Genomic DNA, 25,266 nt, shown 5'->3' with positions numbered 1-25,266 from the left:
ACCTAAAATCTGATACCTAACCCTACACTAAACTATGCACACACCACTAACTACCGACTTACCTTAACCCAAACCCTAAGGTCCGTCACTATCGCACACTCACCTCACCCGCTCCCTAATCCTAACTCACTTAAATCTGCCCTAACCCTCATGTCCACTCAATCGCACACACACCTAACCAGAGCCTTAATCCTAAAGCACCTAAATCACCCTAACACTCACATCCACACAATCGCACACTTACCTGAATCCGACCGGCAATTTTCCACCATAACACTGAAAATACGTAAGCAACAGAAACGGACAACCGAATTCTTTCCCTAGGAAAAAATTCAAGTTTCTGCTGCATCGATATTTTGCAGTTTCGCGAAAATAAGTTTGATCAATCAGCGTTCACTTTAAGCGTTCGAGGATATAATATAGACCCTGCCACTTCTTGTGCGTTACTGTCAATTCGTACATCTTGTCCATATAATGCACTACAGTAGTTTACCACTGCATTCATAAATTTTCCTGGGTCCATTTCTACCCTACCATACCCAGAATTCCTAATTTGAGTTATACTTTCAACTTGCAGTCTCAACAATGAACTAGCAATGGTTGCTCAAGGATTGGCAAAAAGGGCAATTTTAAAACTGTTAATCTCTGTTCATCTACATTTTTAAGTACTGCTTAACTAGCTTCAACTGCTCTTCAACTGGATGTGTCCCTTTATTTTTCATTTCTCCAAATCCCTCAGTAATAACTACTGTGGCTACATGCCATATCTAGTTGGCGTCTATTGTGACCATATTCTAATCTTAAATTTACAGTTATGATGGCTGCACACTGAAAAGCAACTTAATTTCAATTCCACCAGTGTGAAAAATGAAACGGAAAGCCAATGACTATTGTCAGTACAAGTAAAATTCAGTTACTGGCTAGTAAGTAGAGTGCCTGGATGCCAGCAAACAAGAAATTTAAAGAATCTTTTTTTTTTTTTTTTTAAACAAGAAACAACTTTATTACATTACACATATTCACATATGGCATAGACAATCATACATGTATATAAATTAAAACAAACCACATTGACCCAAATTTAGTTGCAAACAGTATACATCACAAACCATATTGACATAACTGTAGCTGCAAATATCATACATCACTTAAAATACATCCAGTCAAACACTACATAGTTCTTTCATATTCTGCCTTCTTTTAATCCTCATTCCTCCTCTGCATGTATTGTTCCCACAATTCCCAATTTTTTGTAATATGCTCCTGCCTTTTCTAAAGATCCCAATTCCAGTGGTTTTATCTTTGTTGCTATATTCGCTACTTCTAATAACGTTGGTCGACATTGGACTTTCATTTTCTAGTAATTGCTTTTTTGGCAGCCACCATAATTACTCAGCAAGGCCTTACCATGTCAAGGCAATTCTGATTCTATACCACTGTTCAAAAAATAAATTTCCTTATTTACACCAAATTTGCTCACCCAGTATCTCTAACAGAGCAATCTGCAGGGAATCTTTAAAGTCTGCCAACTCATTACACTTCAAGAAACTATGTCCCCAGTTACCTTTTTTTACCCAATCACACCTCCAACATCCACGGTCTACCTTAAGAAAACATCTTTGAAGTCTATTTGGAGTATTAAAATACCTATGTAAACACTTCCAAGCAAAGTTTCTAAATCTTTTAGACTTTGTTGCATATTTGGGAGACATACATATATCCTCCTGTTTCTTTGTGAATTGCTTAGCCAATCTCTTTTTCCCAATCCTTTCTAACCTCCTCTGACAGATTCTTATAGTTATCATGCAATACTCTTGCATGCTCTACTAATTATTCCTTTAACAGCAGCTTGTGTTCTAGATTCTACTAAAAACTCTACCAGAGCTGGTCTTTCATTTAGGATTACCCCATTTCTTTTTTTGCCTACACTCAGATATCAATCTTTGAAAGGGAAGTCTATCTCTATCTTGCAGTTCAAATAAATTCTTGGCCTCTTCCCATTGAATTACCTTTCCCTCTCTAATTATTTGATCCCAATACTTTAGTTCTTTTACCAGTTTTCTCCAATAATTGTCAACTCCCTCTTGGCTATTGTCTGTATCTCTAGCTGCATTCATAGAAATTGAAAGAATCTTAAAAAAGATAATCAGAAAATGTGAAGAAAAAACACTGGCTGGGGAGAATTCTGCAGCTGTTCAGCAAAAAAATAAAAGAAAAAAAGCAGTTCAAGCTTCAGCTTTAGTAAAAGGAGATGACTTCCAGTAATTTTGACGGAAAAATAAATCAAACCATACTCAGGTGATAACAATTAATGAAATACTGAAGTAGTATATGAAGTCAAGCAAAAGGCTGGAAAATAGAAGCATTAACTATTCAGATGAACAGACAAAACTAGAATATGCAGAAGATGAAATCAAGAAAATGCTAAGTCTCAAGAAACGCTATTTCAAAAATAGTAAAAATGTAAAAGACAGTAAAAGGAGAGATCATCTTTTGTTGTACCAGAGAAACAAGAAACTGTATTACATTTTATGAAAGCATAAACAAGCAACTGGACTGGTATTCCACAGCAGGACTTGTTAACTGAAAGGGCACATTGAGTGTATACTTCAAACCTGGCCATGAGAAAGAAACCAAGACCTGCATTAGTAAAGATGCAATCATGCCAGCAGAAAGAGTGGATCCTGAACAAACTGTGTGATAAGAGAAAAGTATTAAAAAAAATGGAGAAAGAAGAGTGTTTCTAGAAAATTATTTACTGTACACCAGACAGAAGAGCAAATTTATCCCAACAATCAGGAAATGTCGAGTGGCAGGTGAGATATTCAAGCCGCTGTTTCCAGAAATTTTTTTTCCTGGAGGATCAAAGACATTTTTGGATGCAGAACAGGTGAATGGGGAAATAAAGTTTTTCTACCAAAGAGAAAGCCAGCAAACAGAAGGAGACTCAGCTTTGCAATCTTCAGACAATAAAGCTTAGAGAGAGACTGCCAATATTTTCCAATGTTCCAAAGGACAATGCTTGGCAGAGGAAAAAGACACATGACTTGACTAGAAGAATCAGGAGTATCTTGGACTGGAACCAAAGTCTGGTGTTGGGAGATTGAGATGAGCAGGAAGAAAACCAGCAATACTGAAATTAATGAATAAATGGAAAGACTATAAAATTACATCTGTGATGTATGCCTTTGCAAGAAACCGTGTCTGAGAAAGACTAAACCTTTGTTGAATTTGTTAAACTTGTAAGTGGACTGCAAAGCATAAACCCCATTTATATCATTAAGCCAAAAATGGGGAAAAAGTAACCAAGTAAAACCATTTTGTTCTTATTGGTATCTGTAGAAAACATTTCACAATATAAACTGCATATTATTTACAGTACAGCAATTTTGTGTAATCAGTAGTATTTTAAATGTGGGGATGCCTTTTCAGTGACTGCATGTGTTAAAGATATTAAAGTAAACAAGTATTTCTAGTTGTAAGAAGCACAGGCGTTACAACAAAAGAGAAGAAAGGCTAGACAAAAGCAAGTAAAATGTTAATATGCTGTGATCTCGGGCTGTTGGGATGGGGTGTAAAAGTGCACTGATTATATAATATGTAAAATTAAAACATTTTCTCTCATTTTTACAAGGGTGAATGTCTAGATTATAGTACAAGCCAAGGCCATTAAATAAGTGTTTTTGTAAGCAAAAAAATGATGCAAAAAACGTGGCCTTTTCATAGCTTTCACCTGCAAACATATTACCTTGTTTTTTTTTCCATTAGCAGATGTTCAGCGGGAGTCAACAAGTTGGAGTCTGAAGGCACTTGTATAAAAAGATTCATTTCTGACTACTTTCACATGGAGAAAAGCTTTCTGCAGGTGCAAGCTACTACTCCTGAGAGTTCTGAACAGTCTTTGAGGGAGGAAATGCAAAATGTAAACTTTGTGCATATTTTTTTCAAGTTAACAGGTGATGGGACTGTTCTGAAAATGTATTTACTTCTGTGTTTGAGCGTTTTCATTAAAACAAAAAAAAGTCTTAAAAACATTATGCAGGTTAAAATGGAAATGAGAAGAAAGAGAATAAAAAGTCAGCCTGTCAAACAATAATGTGTGCTTGTAATACAAAAGTTGGAAATACACACTAAAAAAAAAAGCATAGTGTCCAATATTGGTGGGAACAATAGCTTTTTTTTTTTTTTTATCATAAAGACTACACCATCCATGTTACCATGGAACATAAATGACCTGACCGGTACAGACAAATGTAGAACACAGCCAGGGATATTGTCAGGTCCCATAGAAGCTGTATTCTTGGTCTTGGACAGTGTTGTTTTAACCTGTGCAGCGGTAATACTGGGTGCGTGGCAATCTACTGGTATTGTGATTGGTCCTGGGGGGGGGGGGTGTTAAAGTTGGCACTGAATCTGTCGGTCAGTATATTGGCAATATCTGTTGGCTCTGTCTAGGAGGTACCATTGTGCAGTAGCTCAGAGCAAATCTGGGTATTGCCGTGGAGATTCTTTACATAACTATAGACGGCCTTGTGGTTGTCTTTACCATCTGCTGCAATTCTGTTTTCATAGCTAGCTTTAGAGGATTTGATAAGGGAGTTTTTCAAGTCTTGGGACTTCACCTTATTCTGCATCAGTTTCTTTATTCTGTTGTAGTTTGTTTATGGCAGGGGACCACCAGATTGGCTTCCTTTTTTTGGAAGTGACCATCTTGGTTCTATTGGGTATGGTGCGATCCATGCATTTGTGTACGTGTTCATACAGTGCACTGGTGTATGATTCGGCAGTCACGCAACTATTTTCCATTTGCATGGGTACCATGAATTTAGCCACCTCTGTTTTAGGAGTCCAAAATTAGCTTTGGAGAAGTTTTTCATGGTGGTTACCTTTGCGGGGGGGGGGGGGGATTTCCAAGGTGATTAGTTTGTGGTCAGATCTAACCAGGGAGGAGTTTACTACTGGTGTAGAGCAACGGTTGCCCATGCTAGTAATGACCAGGTCAAAGATGTTGCTACCTCTAATGGGGTAAGAACGAGCTGCTCCAAGGCATTGGAATTAATGAATTCCAGGAAACATTGGATAAGTGTATTGGTACATGAGTAATTCTCAGTTAATGTAGGAGTAGTTGAAGTCACCCAGTATGAAGGTGCTAGGTGGACCCTAATATTCTTCAAGATGCTTAGAAACATGGAGTAGGAGTCTTGGGACATGGTTGGGGAGCTATAGCAGGCTACGACCTGAATTGCTGTCTTACCCAGCTGCACCTGAAGTATCTCTGATACATTATGTTGGGCTACCAGTCTAGAGGTGTGCGCTACCAGTCTAGAGGTGTGCGCACCCTTTATAAATAAGGAAACACCACCATCTTTGGAGCTTCGGTCCAAGTTCTGGTGCCGAAAGGTCTGGAATGCGTTTATAGCCTGGTACTGCAGGGGTGCTTTCTGCTGCTTTGAACCAGGTCTCTGTTACATCACAAATGTCGATGTTCTCCATTTTAAGGAATGCTTCGATCGGGTGCATTTTGAGATTTAGACTTCAAGCATTGAGCAGCATGACCCTCAGATTGCATTTGTTTGTAGCTGTTACTGTGGTAATTTGGTCTTTGGAACACAGCCTAAAAAATGCACTATAGGGGTGGCAAGAGCCTTGACCAGTATGCGGAAGCTCAGGGGTGACAGATGCAGGCCATCTCTAGCAAAGCATCGAGGTCTATCAATCATGTCATCCCAGGCAGACAGATACTGGATCCACTTGGAATGACACCAGATACTTAGCCAGCTTGTACTGTGGTATCATTCTGGGTGATGGTAGGATGCATACCCGCCTGAGCTACATAATCCGAGAGCTCCTCCCATGTCTCTTCATGTAGTCCAGGTAGGTACGTCTCAGGTCATTCAGACCCACATGTACAATGACAGTCATATTTGTATCTGTCGTTGAGGGACCTGAGTGCTTGCATTATGTGGTGGATCCTGGCAGCTGACTGTTACTTTCTAACTCAACCTAGTGAGTGGGACATCAGTGTGCCTCACTATCGAGTTAACTATGACTAGTGTGGGCTTTGGTTAAGTTTGGCAATACCCATATTTATGGGGGCAAGACAAGATGGAAGTATTTAGGAATATGCATTAAAAAGGTTTCAGTTAAGGTAGCTACTGATATGCAGGAAGAAACTAAAAAGATAAAACTGAGAAGCTAAAAGCTCTTATTTATGGATATGGATAGTAAGATACAAGCAGTAAAAACCTTTTGTCTCTTTAATTTTATATACGGATTTAAAAAAAAAGTTAACTAGAGGAGAATTTGCGGACAGTAATTAAAGAATTGTAGGACTATCTGGGAGAGGAAGAGGGCAAGAGTTAAGTGGGATAAGTTGATCCTTCCAATAAAACAAGGTGGTTTAGGGTTACAATAATTGAAGGGATATTTGATTCACAGTTAAGGCTCATATACATACCACAAAATGGAAAGGGATGCTTATGAAGCAGTGTGTGTGTGTGTGTGTGTGTGTGGTGGTGGTGGGGGGGGGTTCAAGCAATAAAAGATTGGGATTTTGGTCAAAGATCCTTAAATGAGAACAACAACCAGCATACAGATTATTATAGTCATAAAAGTAGCAGAAAGCATTCTACAAACTAAGCCAACACGAGACTGGAGATTTTGCCAATATGGGTGACTGTAAGTAGGGGGTAGAGAAAATAGGCAACAGGGGAGTGGAATTTACTGGACAAAATTGGCAAAAGAACCAAGGTATTGGGAGCAAATAGCTAGAGAAGCAATGATAGAGTTTAATAAGGCCAAGATAAGTTTCAGACTGCAAAAGAATATCTTCCCTACCAGGGATTCGTATCAGAAAAAGGGTTAGGGGAATCTTAAAGACCTGCTCTGGCAGAGTTTTTAGTTGAATCTACAACAAAAGTTGCCATTAAAAAAGGGATGATTAATAGGGCATATAAAAATATTTCACAATAACTATAAGAAAAAAATCATATCAAAGGAGAAAAGATTAGGAAGATAAACTGGAAAAACAATTTACACCCCAAGCAGACCTCAAATAATTTTTCCTCCGGAAGATGGCAAACACTGTAGGTGTGATGGGAAAGAAAGAGGCAACTAGCAACATATGTTCTGGGACTGCAATGAGTTGGTAGACTTTAAAAATCCCCTATACAGTACTCCATCCGAAGCACTGGGTGAGCAAATGGCTTCAACTAAGGAAATGATTCCCTAGAGCCATGACATAGGATCCAAACAGCAAATACTTAGTAAGGCCTTAAGTTTAATTCTGTTGGCTGCCAAAAAATTACTAGAAAATGGAAACTAAGTCTAAACCATCTGTATTCAAAATATAAAATTCCTAAGCAAAAGATATAGCAACTGGAACAGGAGACTTTTGAAAAGGGAAGGAAAAATTTACTTAGAAATAAATGGAAATTGTGGGAACAATGTGTGCAGAATACTGTTTAGGAGGAGGAGCTCAATATTCCCATTCTTAACAGCAGCAGTAGGATTGGACTTGATCCTTCTGCTGCTAAAAACCTAGTTAACTAAAGGTACAGTTGCGGGATCAGGTTTGGGAAGAACATATAAAAACTTAACACCGAGGAGCTTTATACATTCTCTCAGACTTAAGGGCAGCCGTCTGCCAGGAAAATTGCAGCAAGTAAGAGACATCCTTCAAAGCTGACAGATAAGGAGGAATGGTCGCAGGTTCTGGAAATTCCTTCTTTAACAGCTTATAGTACTTTTCTAGGGACTGAGAATAATCAGTGTTCTCTCACTGAAACCACTTGCACATTCTAAAAATAGTATCAAAGAAAGAGAACCTCTCATAGCGAGTCAGAAACTGGGCCCTGCTCAGAATTTGAATCAGAAATCTGAGGAGAAAACCCTGTATCTGTCCCTTCATCTTCCTGTCCAGATTCAGAATCTTTTTCAAGAAAGGAGGCATCCCTCTTTCTTTTACCAGAGACTAAAACAAGGATTAACAGCCCGAATTAAACCCTGAGCCAGATCCAATAAGCTACTCCTGTCTAAGGAAAATTAAAGAGAGTAGATACATATGTTTGCCGTTTCTTTCTGAAAGGAAAACTGGGACAACTAATATTATTAATGGCAGCACTAGCTTCCTCAGGGATGGGTACAACCTTCTGACAAAACAGGGAAGCCTTCCCAGATCCCTCTTCCAGGAGTGACTCTTGTCCAATGAGGGGACCCCAACAGCTAAAGGATGTTGCGGCTAACCCTCCAGTCTACAGCTGCTGCAAGTGCTACACCAGAGGGATCCAGAGATCAGTGGTCTGCGGTACAACAAGTGGCCACAGCAGAGTCAGTCATCTGTATCTGAAGGGAAACTGTGGTACCAAAAGCTTGTTCCATGGTCAAGCCAAAAATGATGCCTCTTTTCCTGGGGAAAATAAACAGCAAATGCCAGCAAAAATAAGATTTACTATCAGAACCTGGAAGTGCACTCTGTTGACTGGTGGTACATCAAAGTACAGTTTCAAAACAAACAGGCTAAAACTCTTAACATAAACTTAGCGAATCTGCATTACCGAATGGCACATGAAATCCCATGGTCACATTTTCATAACAGAATTTCAAACCATCAGTATTAACATGGTTCAAAATGGGGATGTGAAATCATTTTCACTTTCGACAATAAAGTTCGGCGACAGAAGTAAATGAACAAGTGCACTTCAGAGTTATGACAGTAAACCTAAAAATAAAATCTTTAAAAGTCAACTTTTTTCACAGACAGAGTAAAAAGCACTTTATTTTGCTTTTTGCAGCTGGCAGAATGTTTTTAAACAATTTCTCCACAGGAAAAAATGGTTTTGAGTTACTTTAAACAACTTTTAAACTAAGAAGGAAAAAAAAGAAGCATTCCAGTTTTAAAGTCAGTACAGTCTTAGGAAAGTCCATTAAAACAAACTCCTTGCTTTAAAATAACTTTCCTGAAGAGGAGGAGAGTTTCAATAATAAACACAGTAATTAAATGAAAGGTTCCCCCCAAAGGGAAAAATTAATGAGCCCAGCAAAGGAACAGCACAAGACGACCATTACTCCTCGAAAGCTAAAGAGTATACACCTCGGTAAGCTCTCAAGTTCTTGGTGCCCAAACTAGTCTTTTATTCAGCTCAGCTCAAGCTGCCTGACCGTTTGGTCAGGTTGAAAGAGCCCCGAGGCTTTGAAAGCTGGCCCAGCTGTTAACAACATTAGAAATCATACACTTTAGAACAAACAGCCAACCTACTCTTATGCTCTAAAATTTTCAACCTATTAAACCACACAATTTCCTCTCTAGCAGCCAGATCAATAAAGGGAACCTCTTCTTACAACCTAAGCAATGAAAGCCAACCAGGCCCTACTCTACCCACTCCTAAAACAAGATGACCATGCACAGACCACGGCTTCTCCTTACTAGGCCTTGAAGTGTGGGACTATCCCTGTCAATTTCAAACATCTTCTTATCCCAAATTCCCAGCACAGCTAAAAAAAAAACATCTCCACAATAATGCTTCAAGCAAATGCCACCATTCCAGACATAATACTTAACAGAACCTTGCAGTATACCATCAGCCTACCTCTTAAGTTTAAATGATATCACTTGCAAATGCTGCTAATTCAGGAGTCACTGATTGCATTATATACAAATGTATGAATATATCACATACAACTGTATACACACCCAAAATACATATGTACAACATTATATATATATATATATATATATATATATATATATATATATATATATATATATATATACATATATACATATACACACACACACACACACACACACACACACACACACACACACACACACACACAAAGAGAAATGGACAGGAGTGTATATTGCTTCATCAAAAGAGCAACATATCAACCCTGAAATTCTCACGCTCTAAGGCTCATAAAACATATACCAATTTTGAGATTCCACTACAGTGAGGAAAGGACAAATCCTCTTATCCCCACTCTGCCACAACTCCATACACAAACAAAACTCACAGATTCAAGCAGCTGATTTTCTATAAACTATGCTGGCTTCAGCAAGTTGTTCAACAACTTGTAGGTCACCTATACATACATATTTATCACATACACACAAAGTTTATACATATGTAATTATACACACATGCACATACACTTAGTTATATGTTTAGCCTGTTAATGACTGACCTTTCATCAATCAGCATTAAATAAAACTGCCTAGACTTACCGTTACTCTAACAGAGAAGGTCCTTGTTATTCTGACATAAAGAAAAATTTTTTTATTAAAAAATAAAATAGTCTGACAGATTACAAATATGTATTTTCCTGCCTATATCACACAGCCTACTAAAGCATCTATGCAGCTAACAAAGTAAAGTCCTTCAACATTTTCAACTGACAATGCATTACATCAACTTACTATGAAGTGGTGATGCCAGTGAAAATCAATACTATCTGGTACACACCTCTTCTTAAAAGTAAAATCTATATTTAAAAAGATAATCATTACATGTGTATACAAAGTGTAGAAGGTATAAAGTGTATGGTACCTGAAAAGTGGAATGGAATGAACAGGCAATACAAAATAGAAATGTTAATGCTGAAATAAAAAAAAAAAAAAAAAGGAAATTAGGAGATAAACTGTCGAGTATCATGTTTCAACTCACAACTGCACTTACTCAGCCCAGTGGCTCTTACCGGACTGGTCTTGTGAAGGAAGTGCAATCGACTAGAGTCACACTACATATAGTGGTTCCCAAAGAGTGCATCAGTGTCAGTCAAGAAGTAACTCAGGTACCTTACTCGACACATTAACTACTCTTACCATGCAAATAAAAACTCACAGCATATCAAACTGCCAAAATGTACATCAATGAAAATGAGCACTAGATGTTAACCCTTCACGGGTCAATAATTACCAACAGGCAACTTCTAAAAGGAAGCACAAAAAGTCAAAATTTTTGACAGAGCAGTTTTTTCTGTTAAAAGCAGTTTAAAGTTTGCCCTTCAGTTTAGGTTTATACTATGCTAATGACCATCACAGTCTTTACAAACATAGCCATGCAAACTAAACACGTTTTGTACCACAATTCCTTGAGTATCAGTATATGGTAGGAAATGTTAGTAAAGAGATAGCTATGTGTATGTGGGAAAGGAGGGTGGTTGTTAGTTGTGGATTAATTTACTTACTGTCAACCTCTGTCCATCAGAGACACAGGGGCCACAGAACTTTCAAGATGGCTCTACAATGAGGGACGGCTTAATTTCAGCTCTCCCAGTGTGGAAACAAACTCAGAAAAGGGAGCCATTGAATGTGTCTTTTTTGGGTAAAATCAAGTTACTGGCTAGTAAATGTATTGCCTGGATGCCAACAAAGAAGAAATTCACAATTCATGTGTTCAGAACTGATTAAAACAACTCAAATAACAAAAGACTGGAAAGAAATGGAAGAAACATTAAACAGACATTCAGATGAGTTGATAATACTGCAAAAAATCAGAAGTCAAAATGAAAAGGCTGGCTGAGTATTAGACTGCTCAAGAAGAGAAGTTAAAAAAATGGCAGAATTAGAGAACAAAGCACATACGGAAAACCTGCGAAATTTCTGCTGTACACAGAAACTGCAAGAAGAGACTATTAAATTTTATGAAAACACAAATAAGCAACTGGACTGGTATTTCACGGCAGGAGTTGTAAACTGAAAGGGCACATAGTGTGTATGCTTCAAACCGGGCCATGATAAAGCAGCCAAGACCTTTAATAGTAAAGATGCAATCATATCAGCAGAAAGAGTATTATGACAAAACTGTAGCAGATTAACTAAGTACTAAAAGTTAGAGACAGCAGAATGTTTGCTGAAAATGATTACTCATTGTACACCAGACAGAGAAGTAAATTTATTCCAGCAATCAGGGAATGCAGAGAAGCAGCTGTGAGATTCAAGCTACTGTACCCTGCAGAATATTTTTTTTCCTTAAGGGTAAAACTCATTTTTTGATCCAGAACATGTTAAGGAGAAAATACACAAGTCTGTCCATCGAAAAGTGACCAAACAGAAGGGGTTCTGATTCCTATTCTTCTGATAATAAAATTCATATATAGGACACTATACCAGTGAAACCTTTTCCAATGCTGCAAACCCAAAATGGTTGAGACACAGAAAAAAAGCACAGAGGTTGACCAGATGAATCAGGAGTACATTGGAAATGAACCAGAGACTGACTCTGGGAGACTGAGATCAACAGGAAAAAAAATCAAAAACTTGGAAATCAATGAATAAACATGGGATTACAAAGCATCGGTTACATTTGTGAAATATGATGGAACAAGAAAACCTGAAAATACTGGACTTTGATTTTGTTTAGGGGGGTTCTAAAGCATATTCCCTACTTCCTGTGATTAATGTTTGGAAGAAACATTAAGGAGAGGGGAAGAGGAAAGAAAGAGGTAACCATAAGTAAAACAAATTTTGTTCTTAACTATACATTAAAAATCATGACAAATACTGCATGCTATAAAGTAAAATGTGCCATTGTCTTTTGAGTAATATGGATACTAATATAAACAGGTGCCCCCTTTTTCACATTTCTTTCTTCTTATTAAGTTTTAAGAAACATAGGCACTGCAATATAAAAAGAGAAGAAACACTGGATGTAAGAGCATAACATAAGTAAAAGTGATATGCTTTTTCTTACTTTAGCACATGGGAATGACTGGATTAAAGGCCATTGGCTTGATCAAACAATATGTTTTAACAGGAAGCAAGAAAATTAAAAGACAATGAATATGATGAAGTTTTCCTCTAGCAAATAAATGTCCACAATGCAACAAGAAGTTTCTGGTGGAAGGCAACTGTGCATCTGGTTCTCATTTTTCTATGGAGATAATCTGATAATAGAAAAATAAAAACAAAATACTTCTTTCAATTGCTACGAGATGAATGCTTTCAGAAAAGATTAAATTGTTTTCTACATCTGGGAGAGGAATAAAGAAAAGACAAAAACAAAAGAACTTAGTGGAAGCAGAAGCACAATCAGAACCATGCATATTAAGGTAGATAACCTTCATTACAAGTTGATTAAGGCCTGAGTATGTCACTCTGGGACAGCTGTTGCTATAAGGAGGGTTAAACTTCATTATTTGAGGATGTACATTATTTTTGTTGTTAGTATTGAGTTAGGTTCTGGATGTGTTTCTGGGGTGTTTGTTTTGTTTATTTGTTTTGAGGGTCTTCATTAAAACAAGTCTTATAAGATGTGAAATAATTTCAAATGGATAGAACAAGTAACAAACTGCATAAAAAGATCAACCTGGGAAACAGTGTGTGCATATAACAAAAGCTGAAACTAGATATTTTTTTTAAAAAGTTGTTATACATAGCAGGTGGGAATAATAACCAATTATCATAATGACAACACTTTCCATGTTATCTTTAAATGTGAATGGTCTCAACAGTTAAACTATAAAGAAAAATAATAAATGAACTATATAAACATACAGAGAAAAAAATCCAAAGGAGCTCCAACAGTGACAGAAGAGGAAACAATAACGGTACACTTGTATTACGAAGGGACTACTGACAAGGGAGGAGGATTACACAGACATGTATTTATATTCCACCTAAAAACTTAACAATGGGGCTTAAGAAAATACTGGGAGAAATACTCAGCTTTAGGAAGGAAATATTAACTTATAGGTGAAGAGTGGAACTTAATTTGCAACAGTGAGAATGTATCTGGGGGGCTTAAAAAGGAAAATATAATAAGAGGGTAGCTTTTTGTAGAAATTTATGAAAATATTTCATATAGAAGATGCAAATTCAACTGAAGCAGCTCGGAGAGAATTTACATATTCCCCAAGGTACAAAAAACTTGGCTAGGCTATACAGAAATTATACTTCACAGGAGCTTGTGCATTTAATTGAATAAGTTTTGATATGCATCCAGTAACTACTTCAGATCGCGCCAAAAAAGCTAAAATAAGAATAAGACACTAGCGCTTCCTCACCTCTCTTTTAAAAAGATAAGAATTTAAGGAATGGATAGTGAAAATTATTCATGAATTATTACACAAGATAGAAATTTCTTCTGAAAATATAGCTAGGGAGTGGAATAAAATTAAAATGGAGTATAAAAATAGGATGGAAATAAAAATACCCAAAACCACAATCAGCGTACTTGTTAAACTCAAATAAAAATAAAAAAAGCCACACCAGAACACAGAGTCTTTAATTGCACAAAGTTTTGAGTCCTATGATAGGCGGTCTGACTTAAAATCTTCAAAATAAGCTTGACAGATATTAAGTCAGACTGCCTATCATAGGACTTTCTTTTTTGAAAAGCTTTTAAATAGTTTAATTGATGTACACTATTTTACACGTTTACTAATTTTTAATGCAACTGCTATTAATGTTTTTATACAATATTTATTTTTATATTTAATGGTATTGGTATATAGCATGCATATATATATATATTTGATGCAGGAAGTTTGGGAATAGTACTTGATTTTTTTAATGTATGCATACCTTTAAATTTTTGCCAGTGATTTTTGGCGCCCTTTTTAAGTGTATAAAAAGGAAGGCAGCAGAGATCACAATATTTCTGATGAAGTTCCTTTTCAAGTGGAACGAAAGCGCTCAGAACTGTGTGTAAAGACTCTGTTGTGTTCTGGTGCAGCTTTCTTTTAGAGGATGCAAATAAAAGAAGAGGAGGTATGTGCAATAAATAAGAATTATTTAACGCAACTGACAAAACAAAGTATTGCAGAACAGGGGGAATCTCACACAAGAGGCGGAGCTGTAGAGTGCTAAAGAGAAAATAAGTCATTAACTTGATAATATGCATGAGTTTAGAAAGATCGCTGTTAAGTGACAGTTTTGTTTTTTTTTTACTACAGAGTGCAAAACCTTTTAGCACAACAGCTGAAGCAACAGTAATTAGAAAGGGTTGTTGCCACGCTTAGGCATCCTATAACAAGAAAAGTAACCAGACAGCCAGTAGAGGTATTAGAAATTGTACGAAAATCTTTATAAAACAGAGAAATGTGAAAATCACACAGACCACACTGAATCTCTCTCTCTATCTGTATTTCGTCAATCTGTATCATTTACTTGTATATAGTGAAATACAAAATGACTAGCTACCCGATCTCTCTTAACAGAGTCTATATCACATTATCGAAAGTTTACTTAATCAAACCAATAAAGGTCGAACTTTATTGATCGATTAAGTAAAACATTGAATAACGTAAAAAAAAAATGTAAAAAAAAAACTAAATGGTATAGGCAGGGGGGTACCAACTCCAAGACCGCACTACATTGAAGTAAACGGAAACCTCCCCTTACGGTGATTTCCATTTACGTGCACGATGTTCTTCACTTTCGATATTATCGTGCCGACAACATCAGACACAATATTGTCAGCTTACGACAATGTGAAGTAGACCCTCTTAAGGTGTACTTACTTCTTGGAACTCTTGAAATTACTCTTGTAAATACCACGCTTATGTATAATTTCTATGTTATTTGTAGCAATGTACTCACTTCTTGGAACTTGTGTAATTACGATGTTTCTGTATAATTTTTTTTATTTGTACATCTCTTTAGCTGGAGCTTTTCTCCCACAGCCTCTGCTGAAAATGGGTTCTTTCTGACCCAGTCGGACCATCCTGGTAAATAAACGTCAAATAAATAAATAAGTACAAATGGAAATGTTAATGTAAGAATTAAATGTGCCAAGGTAAGAGGCAGAGGAGGCTCAATTACTAACAGGATGAGAGAAGATAAAAATTGGGATGTATAACCAATCTAAAGGAAAGTTCCTAGGAAGAGATAGTATTCCCGTGGAAGTTTGAATGCTAGGACGGAAGAAAGTGATAAAGATATGAAAGGTTTTAACAGTAACTTTAAAAGAAGAATAAGCACAAACATCCTGGAAGAAAGTGGTGGTGGCTGGCATTCTTAAAGATGGTAAAGACCCATCAGATACAGCTTCATTATTTTTCAGTTCTAAACCATGATTATACAGCATTTATATATACCATGGCTACATCAATGGCAAAGACAATGCCAAAATTGATAGTATGGATCAATGTGGTTTTGTGGAAGGGAGACAAACATTTGACAACATTAATAGAACAATGATGCTCCAGAGAGAAGCAGAATTTAAGATACCTCTGTTGTTGGCGAGTCTTGATGCAGAGAAAGCATTCAACAGAGTAAGCTAGGATTTTATGAGCAGAGCAAAGGATGCATCTGTATTCCCTGATAAAAGCATAAGGTTAATTAGGAGAACATATGAAGGATCAGAGGGGAAAATTTAAGTGTGGGAGATCCTCTCCAAGTTCTGTTTGTGCAGAAGAACCAAACATGGGTGTACAGTATCCATTTGTATTACATTTAGACCCACTGTCAAAGAAAATAAAGGACTCAGAAATTCAAGGATATAACTGGTAGTCAAGAAAAGTTAGCTTTATTTGCATTTATTATTTTATACCCAATAAAACCAGAAAAGGGATTTTTCAGTGTTGAAACAAGCCTTTTCGGAATACAAAATTAATGAAGATAAAACAAAGGCAATTAAACTGTGTACCCACACACAAATTGGTTCAACAATACCCATATTTATGGGACATGATAAACTGAAGTACGTAGTAGTATGAATTGAAAAGGATGCTGTTGCTGCAGCTAGCTAAACAAAAAATAATACAAAAACTGAGAAAATGGAAGCTCCGTTTTATGGACATATATAGTGAGATAAAAGCAGTGAAAAATGTTTTACTCTCTTTAGTTTTATACACAACTCAGGCATATTTGTTATCGACCAGAGGAGAAGTTGTGGATAGCAATTCATAAACAGTTGAAGGATTTTATCTGGGAGAAGAGGGCAAGTGGGATATGTTGATCCTTCCAACAGAAAAGGGAGACTTGGGATTAACTGACTTGAAGGATTATTTTAGAGCTACACAGTTAAGGCTCCTATACACAGGACAAGCAGAAAGCTGTAATTCAAAGTGAAAAGGGATGATGATAAAATGGGGGGGGGGGCTCATGAAACAAGGAGATACTTGGATTTTGATGCACAGCCTTAAGGAGACTAATAGCCATATATACTACTGTATTTATAAAGTAGCAGAAAGTATTCCAAGAACCAAATCACAGTGATGGAAAGAAGATTCTGCCAATACGGATGACTGCAACAAGGGATACAGGGAATAGGCAAGAGGGAGCTGGAATTTACTGGAGAAAACTGGCAAAGGAACAAAGATACTGGGAGCAAAGAATTAGAGAGGTAAAGGCAATGGAATGGGAAAAGGCCAATAATTCATCTAGACTGAAGGCTACAGATTACCAATCTTTTATAAGGAAGGTAGAGTATAGGCAAACAGAAAAAAATGGGGAATCCTAAGTGAAAGAGTCAAGTCAAAGGTTATTCCCCTATGTAAAAGAAAAAAAAACTGGTAGAGTTTTTAGTAGAATCTAGAACAGAAGCTTCTGTTAAAAATGGATAATTAGTACAACATATAAAATAGTGCATAATTACAGAAATCAGTGGAGGTTAGAAAGGGATTGGGAAGACAGACCAAATAAGCAATTCACAAAGAAACAATGGGGGGATATATGTATGGCTCCCAAATATGCAACAAAGTCTAGAAGATTTAGGATCTTGGCTTGGAACTGTTTGCATGGGTAATTTTATACACCAAGCAGACTACTATGAATTTTTACCACAGGTAGATTGCAAATGTTGGAGGTTTGATGGGAAAGAAAGAGATAATTGGGAAATTTTTTGGGAGTGTAATGAGTTTGACAGACATTAAAAAATCCCTGCAGACTAGTCTATCAGAAATACTGGGTAAGCAAAACCATTGTGTAACTAATGAAATTATTTTTTGAGCTGCGCTACAAAATCAGAATTGCCTAGACATATTAAGGCCTTGCAGTGTTTAATTCTGGTGGCTGCCAAAGAGCAACTACTAGAAAATGGAAATCAAAGTCTAAACCAACTGTATTAGAAATAACAAATTATAGTAACAGAAATAAAAGAATTGGAAGTGAGACCTTAAGAAAAGGAAAGGAGCAAATATACATAGAAAAATGGTAATTGTGGGAAAATCACATGCAGAATAATATTCTAGAGGAGGAATGATGTTAAGGGAAGGCAGGAATTGAATGAGCTATGCAATGTTTGACTGAAAATGACTGGATAGATTATAAATGATGTACAAATGTTTACAACAAAAATGTCATTATTGTTTGTTTACATTTACACAAATGTATGACTGTATGTTAAAAATAATAATTTAAGATGTTTCTTGTTTACAAAAAAACACACACACATAGGGGCCATACAGGGAGTACATTTGAGATTTCCCATCGAATGATCAGAGATGTTGGACATGCTCCACTTAAAGAAATCCCTCAGAGCCACACGCTCCAGGGATCTAAAACTTAATCACAGTGAACAAAACATGTTGGAGGGATAGGTTCCTGACCCAGAGACCCCCCCCCATACTCCATATTCCATACTCTGGAATAGACTGCCCATACATGTCAAGCAGAGCGCCTCCTTGGCCCTCTTCAAAAGGGACCTTGATAACTGGATGGGAGATAGAAAATTCACCCCGGGGATCACGTCAGTCGCCCTGCTAGACAGGGGTCCAAGGAAGTAAATATTGTGGGAAGAAATATCCAAGGGATTGTTATGGCTAGGCTTGTATATGCTGATAGCCTAGTACCAACCTATGAACCTATGGAGTTTCCTTTGAATAGGGTCAGGGATGAACTCTGCTTCACGTAGATGGGGAGCTTATTCCGTAGTGCGGGAATCCTCTCAGACACACAACTCTCTCTCCAGCAAGTTTTGTTTAGGTCACAGGCAAATTTCAGGTCCCTGGATCTACTATTTCTGGTGCTGTTTGTTTTATGTATAAGCAAGAGATCCATCAGAACTGGATCGGACAATGCCTTATATGCTAAACACGAGAGCACATCTCAACCTGTAGGAGAGGGAGTACAGAGATGGGGCCTTAAGGTGATCTGTTTAAGACAGGATATTCATACCCTGAATTCACCTGGTGAGGAACCTTTGGGGAATTCCACTGTTTCAAGTGCCTGGTTAGGTACTCGTCAAAGGGGCAGTTTACTCAATAAATAGGTCTGATAAGTTCTGTGTAGAGTGGTGCAATAACTTTCTTGGACCTGGGTGCCATACTCTTGCTTATGAGCTAGGCGACACAGAATGATATTCTTACTATATCTTGGCTACGTACTGGTCGAAGTCCAGATCACTGTATACATATGTTCCCAGATCCCCAACTAATTACGTCATCTCTTGGGGTGTTTTAAATCAATGGAGTAATTAACTTGGGTGCACAACTTCCCAGAGGGCACTAAAATGCATTGGGCACTAAAATGCATTTCTTCACGTTGAGTTCTAATCGATGGTTTTGGCACCAGGCTATAGGGCAGCACTCTGAAAACACAGGAACAAGTATTGTAAAAATACTAAGAATACCAAGCACAAACCTTAAACATACCGCAATTGTTATGATCTTACACAAGGCTGATGTTAATGTGCTGCTGAGTCATCTCTGAAAAGATTTAAATCTCAACAGGCCACCTGATTAACAAACTAAACATAAGTAAATCAAAGTGATTTATGAATGATTGTGTAACACACTAAACTAAACTCTGAAAATGTAGTAGGATAGTGCAAGTAATTCTCTTAGAAATACAGCATAACGAAAACATGATATGACAAATACCCAACTTCCAAATACAGAGCAGTAAGAAGGAAAATTAATTGTCAAATACTTTGCCACAGATGAAAAATAACCTTAAAAAACACTATATATACCAAAAAATAAGAATATTAATTTGCTAGAATCCCAATATAGATACAGTGTGCTTTATAGTGAAACTCCTGATCTGATCAAGGAAACAGCAAGCTAACAAACAGTAAAATGAAGAGTGACATGAAAAATCATTTACCAAATTGACAACTAAGCCCTAGATTGTCCATAAGACAAAATGGTTTTAAGAAGTTGTGAGAAAGATGAAAGGGTCATCCAGGCAGTAATAAGTTACCTGCAACAAACTGCCGGACCTCACTTAAGGTTTGCGTTTACTGACAGGTCTTTGCATAAAATGGCTATACACAAAGCTAAACTTTTAAGGAGCACTTTAACGGTCATTTAAAAAACAAAATGAAAGAATAATTCTTCAGACTTTAGGTCATTATTACATTCAATAAGGACATGGGATTCACAGTTAAAAAGCAGCAAATAAGTCTGTTTTCATTCCCTGAACAGCAGCGACAGATTCACAGGTCAACAGCTGCAGATGAGTATTTGGGAGAGACAACATGGTACTGGGCTAAAATTATAATGTGGTTTAATAGGTGATGTCATTAACTTTAACTCCTTCCTAGCACTGATGTAACAGGCAATCCCTTAATCTGACTAAATTCTCAACATGAAAATGACTGCTTGATATTTCGACAACTGTAATTCCCAGTCCCAAACAACCACTTTTCCTATTACAAAGGCACATGCCTGCCAAAATTTAGGAGATGAGAAATGTTAAACTGCATTAAATATTTCCATCGGAAACTTCTACAAAACTTAACTAAACAAAACCAGTTCAGGATGTGCAGGTGTGATTTCACTCTCGGCTTATCATGCTATATTCATTTTAAAACTGTAGACACACACACAGTACTTATACCCACACGCAAACATACTTATATCTATAGCTAACATCACATATTAAACAAATAGGTTATTACAGAAATGACCAACTTTATTAAATTCTCAATATAAACATCTATTGATTGCAAATATCTCCGCTCAATCCTGATAGTCACAAAGCCATACTAAACCTGGAGGTCTTGCTCCACAACACTGACTCAATGTTTCTTTGTCCAGTTGTGCTCCCAGCCACACACAAGCATGCATTTTCCGTGCTTTGACAGTTACATATACATGTACTCAACCACTACACACAATGTGACTGACAGCCTTTATTACATTACAGATGGGGCTGGCAAGTGAGAAACAGTGAAGTAACAGTAAGCTGGTTCCAATAGAGCTAGCTCTCAGCATGTCCTAAACTCCACATAACATGCTACAACCTCCACACAAGACTGCTCTGCCTATTTCATTAAACTCTCTTCTCATAAACTGCAAAGTATCTCACAATGAAACAGACTGCCACAGGATTAAAAACTATGTTTGGAAGGGTTCCATGTCAGTACTTCTCTCATAATACAGTCAAGTGAAGCCCTAAAAACATGGGTGTCCTGTTGTACCTGCCACTGGATCAAAATGTTATTGACTAGAACAGATGGCTCTCTATTCAAAAATACTTTTTACTGGAAATGACTCTTACAAGTTTATCATTGTCCATTTAGCAGAGGACAAGAAGATAGTTCTGAGGGTGGACACATTAGTTTTTATTATTTTTGAAAAAAAAAATACATTCTGGTGTTCATTATTGTAATATGTGCAAATCAGTTACTCAAACTGAAGCTTCTAGCTTATCATTGTGTTATGCTTGAAAATGCCTTCATGTGATTTTAGACGTCAATATACTAATAAGCATGAGGGGATGAAAATGAAAGGTGACTGACGTGCACAATGGTGTTACCACAGCTGTAACAGAATCCTTTGGGACAGTCAGCTGCTTGGCTAAATAGAGGCTACACAACTATCCTGTTAATATAAGAAGATTTGCAGAAAAGTACAGAACAGCAATGGCAAACAAACCTCAATGTATATGTAACCATGCACAGATATCAATAGTTTCATTTAGGAACCGCAATAAAACATGTAGAAAAATCCAAGAATGTTACTAGTTTACTAATTTACATTTTTTATAAACTACATGCAGCATCTGCCAGTGCCATTTCAATAAATTTGCTTCATGCCATCCAATCATAGGACATTACCCTTGTAAAATAACCCTAACAGCAAACAAAACACTAGTCAATCCCCAGTGAAATGACAAGTAGAGCCTGAGAGCTTCTGCGTGCACTATGTTATAATACTTCATTCTTGATGCTTTCCCCAAGTTCCAAGTCATCACAAAACTCAGTTTTCTGCATTCTCGGCTTAAGAGCTGCTGATTAACAAATACTAAGACATGTTATTTTAACTGACTCCTAAAAACACATTCCAAGTCAAATATTATTATTTTAAAAAACTACACCCGGCCTTCCAAATATATGAAAAATTCTACACAACCTTCACTGGACACAAGTGATACCTACATCGAACAAATACAGCCTCTGTTGCATGCCATTTTCATGTCAAGAACTAGACATACACCCCATATATAACCTTCAGACAGCAACCACCTGGTTGACAATCCTTCCACCACTCTTTCTGCCATTACAGTTACACAGGTTCTGGTTGACATGCTGGGTTACCTGAATAAAACGAAAGATCTGAAGAACAGCAAAGATGAGAACTCCCCCGTTTTGGCACCGGTCTTGTACATTAGGAGAGCATATATTTACTTTATACATTTCGCTCACTGTGAGCCTCCCAGGCAGAAGCTCTTTTACAGTGGAAGCCATGCAGAAAAAATACTTAAATTCAAAACCTTTGTCTTGTATACACTGTAACGCAGTACCACTTTGTCACACTGGATTACCAAGCATAGAGTAACACAGTTATAATGAAGGTACACGTTGTGCACATGACAAGGCTACAGACTGCCTTCTGTAACACTGCAGCAAAATAGTATTCAAGTTAAAAACATATCAATCAACTTACTCAGCGCTGTCAATATGTAACCATATGTGAACCCAACTAAAAAAACAGGTAAGCCAACATAAAACGGAAAGTGCAGGTTCTCCGAATAACTTTAGCAGCATAACACTAGTAAAAATCCTACACAAATACTAATTTTGGTGCACATACTTGCAATTGTATCATCATACTATCATACATCTGTGCTGTACACCTGCTGATTAACCATCTTCTAACTTACTTCATATAACATAACTTGCCACAGTGGTTGCTTCTCATCATTTCATTTAAATCAGTCTACATCAAAACAATATAATAAGCTTCATTCATTATTCAGTATCAAATGTTTTATTGCCTACACTAATACAATGAAAACTACAACACAAAAGAACAGGACTCTGCAAAGGATAACCAAAACAGCCTAAAGATAAAAATACCAAACAATGAATTTAACAGTCAAGACTCCCAACGTCAATAAGCATTCACTAAATTATTTCTTCCAGACACATTTTACATTTCTTTATTAATATAAGCATAAATATATCAATAATAAACACTGGCTTCACTCAACTGCTCATGTGGGGGATGCAAGACAATCACTAACAAAGGTCAACACTTAACGGATGCATGTCAGTTGGCTTCCAATTAGTCTCACTCCTATTCACAAAACACCGTGGGGGAAAAAATAACAAAATATGCGTATTACAACAGCTACTTTACCATACTGCTCTGACAAAATCATTATGCTGCAAGACTTTCGATATGCAGTACTTTTTTTGAGAGGCAGCTGTTAAAGAGCAAAGTCAATTAGTAAATAACTGCAAACAGAAACGGATCTAATTTCTCACAAAAAAACACACAGGACACAAGACAAAAAACTTTATTTGAAAACTATTTTAAGAATAATGTACATGTCCACAGACGTGTGTACACATTACAGGCACACGCGCCACATGCAAAAAAAATGATCCACTGCTCACGACTGACAGCCAAAACAGTTCAATGCTGGCAACATTCCAAATCAAAATAAACCCCCACTTTCTGATGCACTGAGTGCAACTGTAAAAAACACGCCGTCTGACAACAAAGCGGCTAAGAACAAACATACTCAGGTAGTCAGCAGATAAGAATTTCCGATATGACAACAAAAACTCCTGTTAGCTGAATTTATGACTTTTCACGATCTTTACTAACAGACCACGGAGTGATTTTCTCCACAAATGTCAGGCCAAAGCACAGTCTGAGACCGCTGTTCTATGATGCATGCTTGTAACAGAGAGTTGTAACTAACAGAAATTCCACAGTTGGTTAAAGCACAATCATATACACACATTTGGACTTGGAGAAAGCAGACAGCTATAGTCACGCAAATTCAGACTCAAATGGATTAAATATACTAAGATAACTAGTCCTTTCCCTGATATAACACTGTCACTCACGACAAACGAATACCAACTCCAGGCTGCATCATCCCTGGTACATGCATTTTCTCTTAAAAGTGGAAACACAGCACAGAAACTCATGGGGGGAGTGCACCCATAATAAGGTACATGATCCATTACTGGATATGACAGCTAGGTAAAGCTACTGACACCTGTGCAGCATCCTCATAGCAACTAATCAAGGCATTGACAGATGACAACTGGGGAATGCCACTCATAACAGGGCACCACTTCAGAATATGGCAATCAATCCACTATCAAGGAAGGGGGTGCTGCTTTGGAATAGAGCACTTTTGCACTTCAAACAGGTATGACACTGACAGTTACTACTAGTATTACAGAGCCACCCGCAGCTATCTCTTTCCTATGTCCTAATGTCTCAACCCCCTCTCCCCGCCGCTTTTTAACCCCCTTACCTTGGCCTTGGTGATGACGTGAGTGGCCAGTTTGACGACAGCGAAGTTCCCTTTCCCAATGGTCCTCTCAATATCATAATATCCGATACGGGCCGTGCTGGTTCGGTGCTGGTTGGTGGGATGAGGTAGGTGACTCCCGGTCCCTGCCGGGCCGCCTACAGCAGCAACAGCAGCACCGTTCGACGCCGCCATCTTGTACTCAAATATCCCGGACAGACTACGGTCTACAGCAGCTACTGGGAACTATCTGTGCGCGAGTAAGACCGCAGCTCTACGAAACGAAGACAGCGCGCGTGACGGGCGCCAGAAACTGTTGGGGAGGGGGGGGGGGTAATAAAGCGCGCACACTGGGAAAGGTAGATGTCTTTTACCCGGAGCGCTGCACAGCGGCGCCTAGCGGTAGTTGCTATGGGAACTACAACGTGAGATTGAACGTCATCATTTAAACTAAGGGACTTCGGTGGCTGACGTTTTGTGGGCGTTTATTCAATATCCGCATGTGTAGAATTGCGGTCAGAGAAACGGCGACAGAGATGGAAGAACCTTAGTTTCGTAACCATGGGTACAGTGACCTCAATGATTTCGCAGTTACAGTAATTGCAGTAGTGTCGCCTTCTGGTGGATTATATGTGCAATGGGATAACCATCCACCGAAA

General features: G+C 37.6%; 1 protein-coding gene across 1 annotated transcript in view; it reads right to left on the bottom strand.

Moving 5' to 3' along the window:
• The window catches only part of SIK3 (SIK family kinase 3), a gene marked incomplete in the record, with an annotated part of 4,425,276 nt that extends 4,400,311 nt beyond the window's left edge, over positions 1-24,965 (bottom strand). The window contains 1 exon segment of the mRNA XM_044080968.1: positions 24,611-24,965. Within this exon segment, the coding sequence (XP_043936903.1) occupies positions 24,611-24,802 (192 nt within the window).
• Between the last annotated feature and the right edge of the window lie 301 nt (positions 24,966-25,266).

The sequence above is a fragment of the Protopterus annectens genome, chromosome 8.part0 (genome assembly GCF_019279795.1).
Source record: "Protopterus annectens isolate FY-2018-M chromosome 8.part0, PAN1.0, whole genome shotgun sequence".
NCBI lineage: Eukaryota > Metazoa > Chordata > Ceratodontiformes > Protopteridae > Protopterus > Protopterus annectens.
The sequence above is the reverse complement of the archived record's forward strand: the minus strand, read 5'-3'. Positions and strand labels throughout refer to the sequence as shown.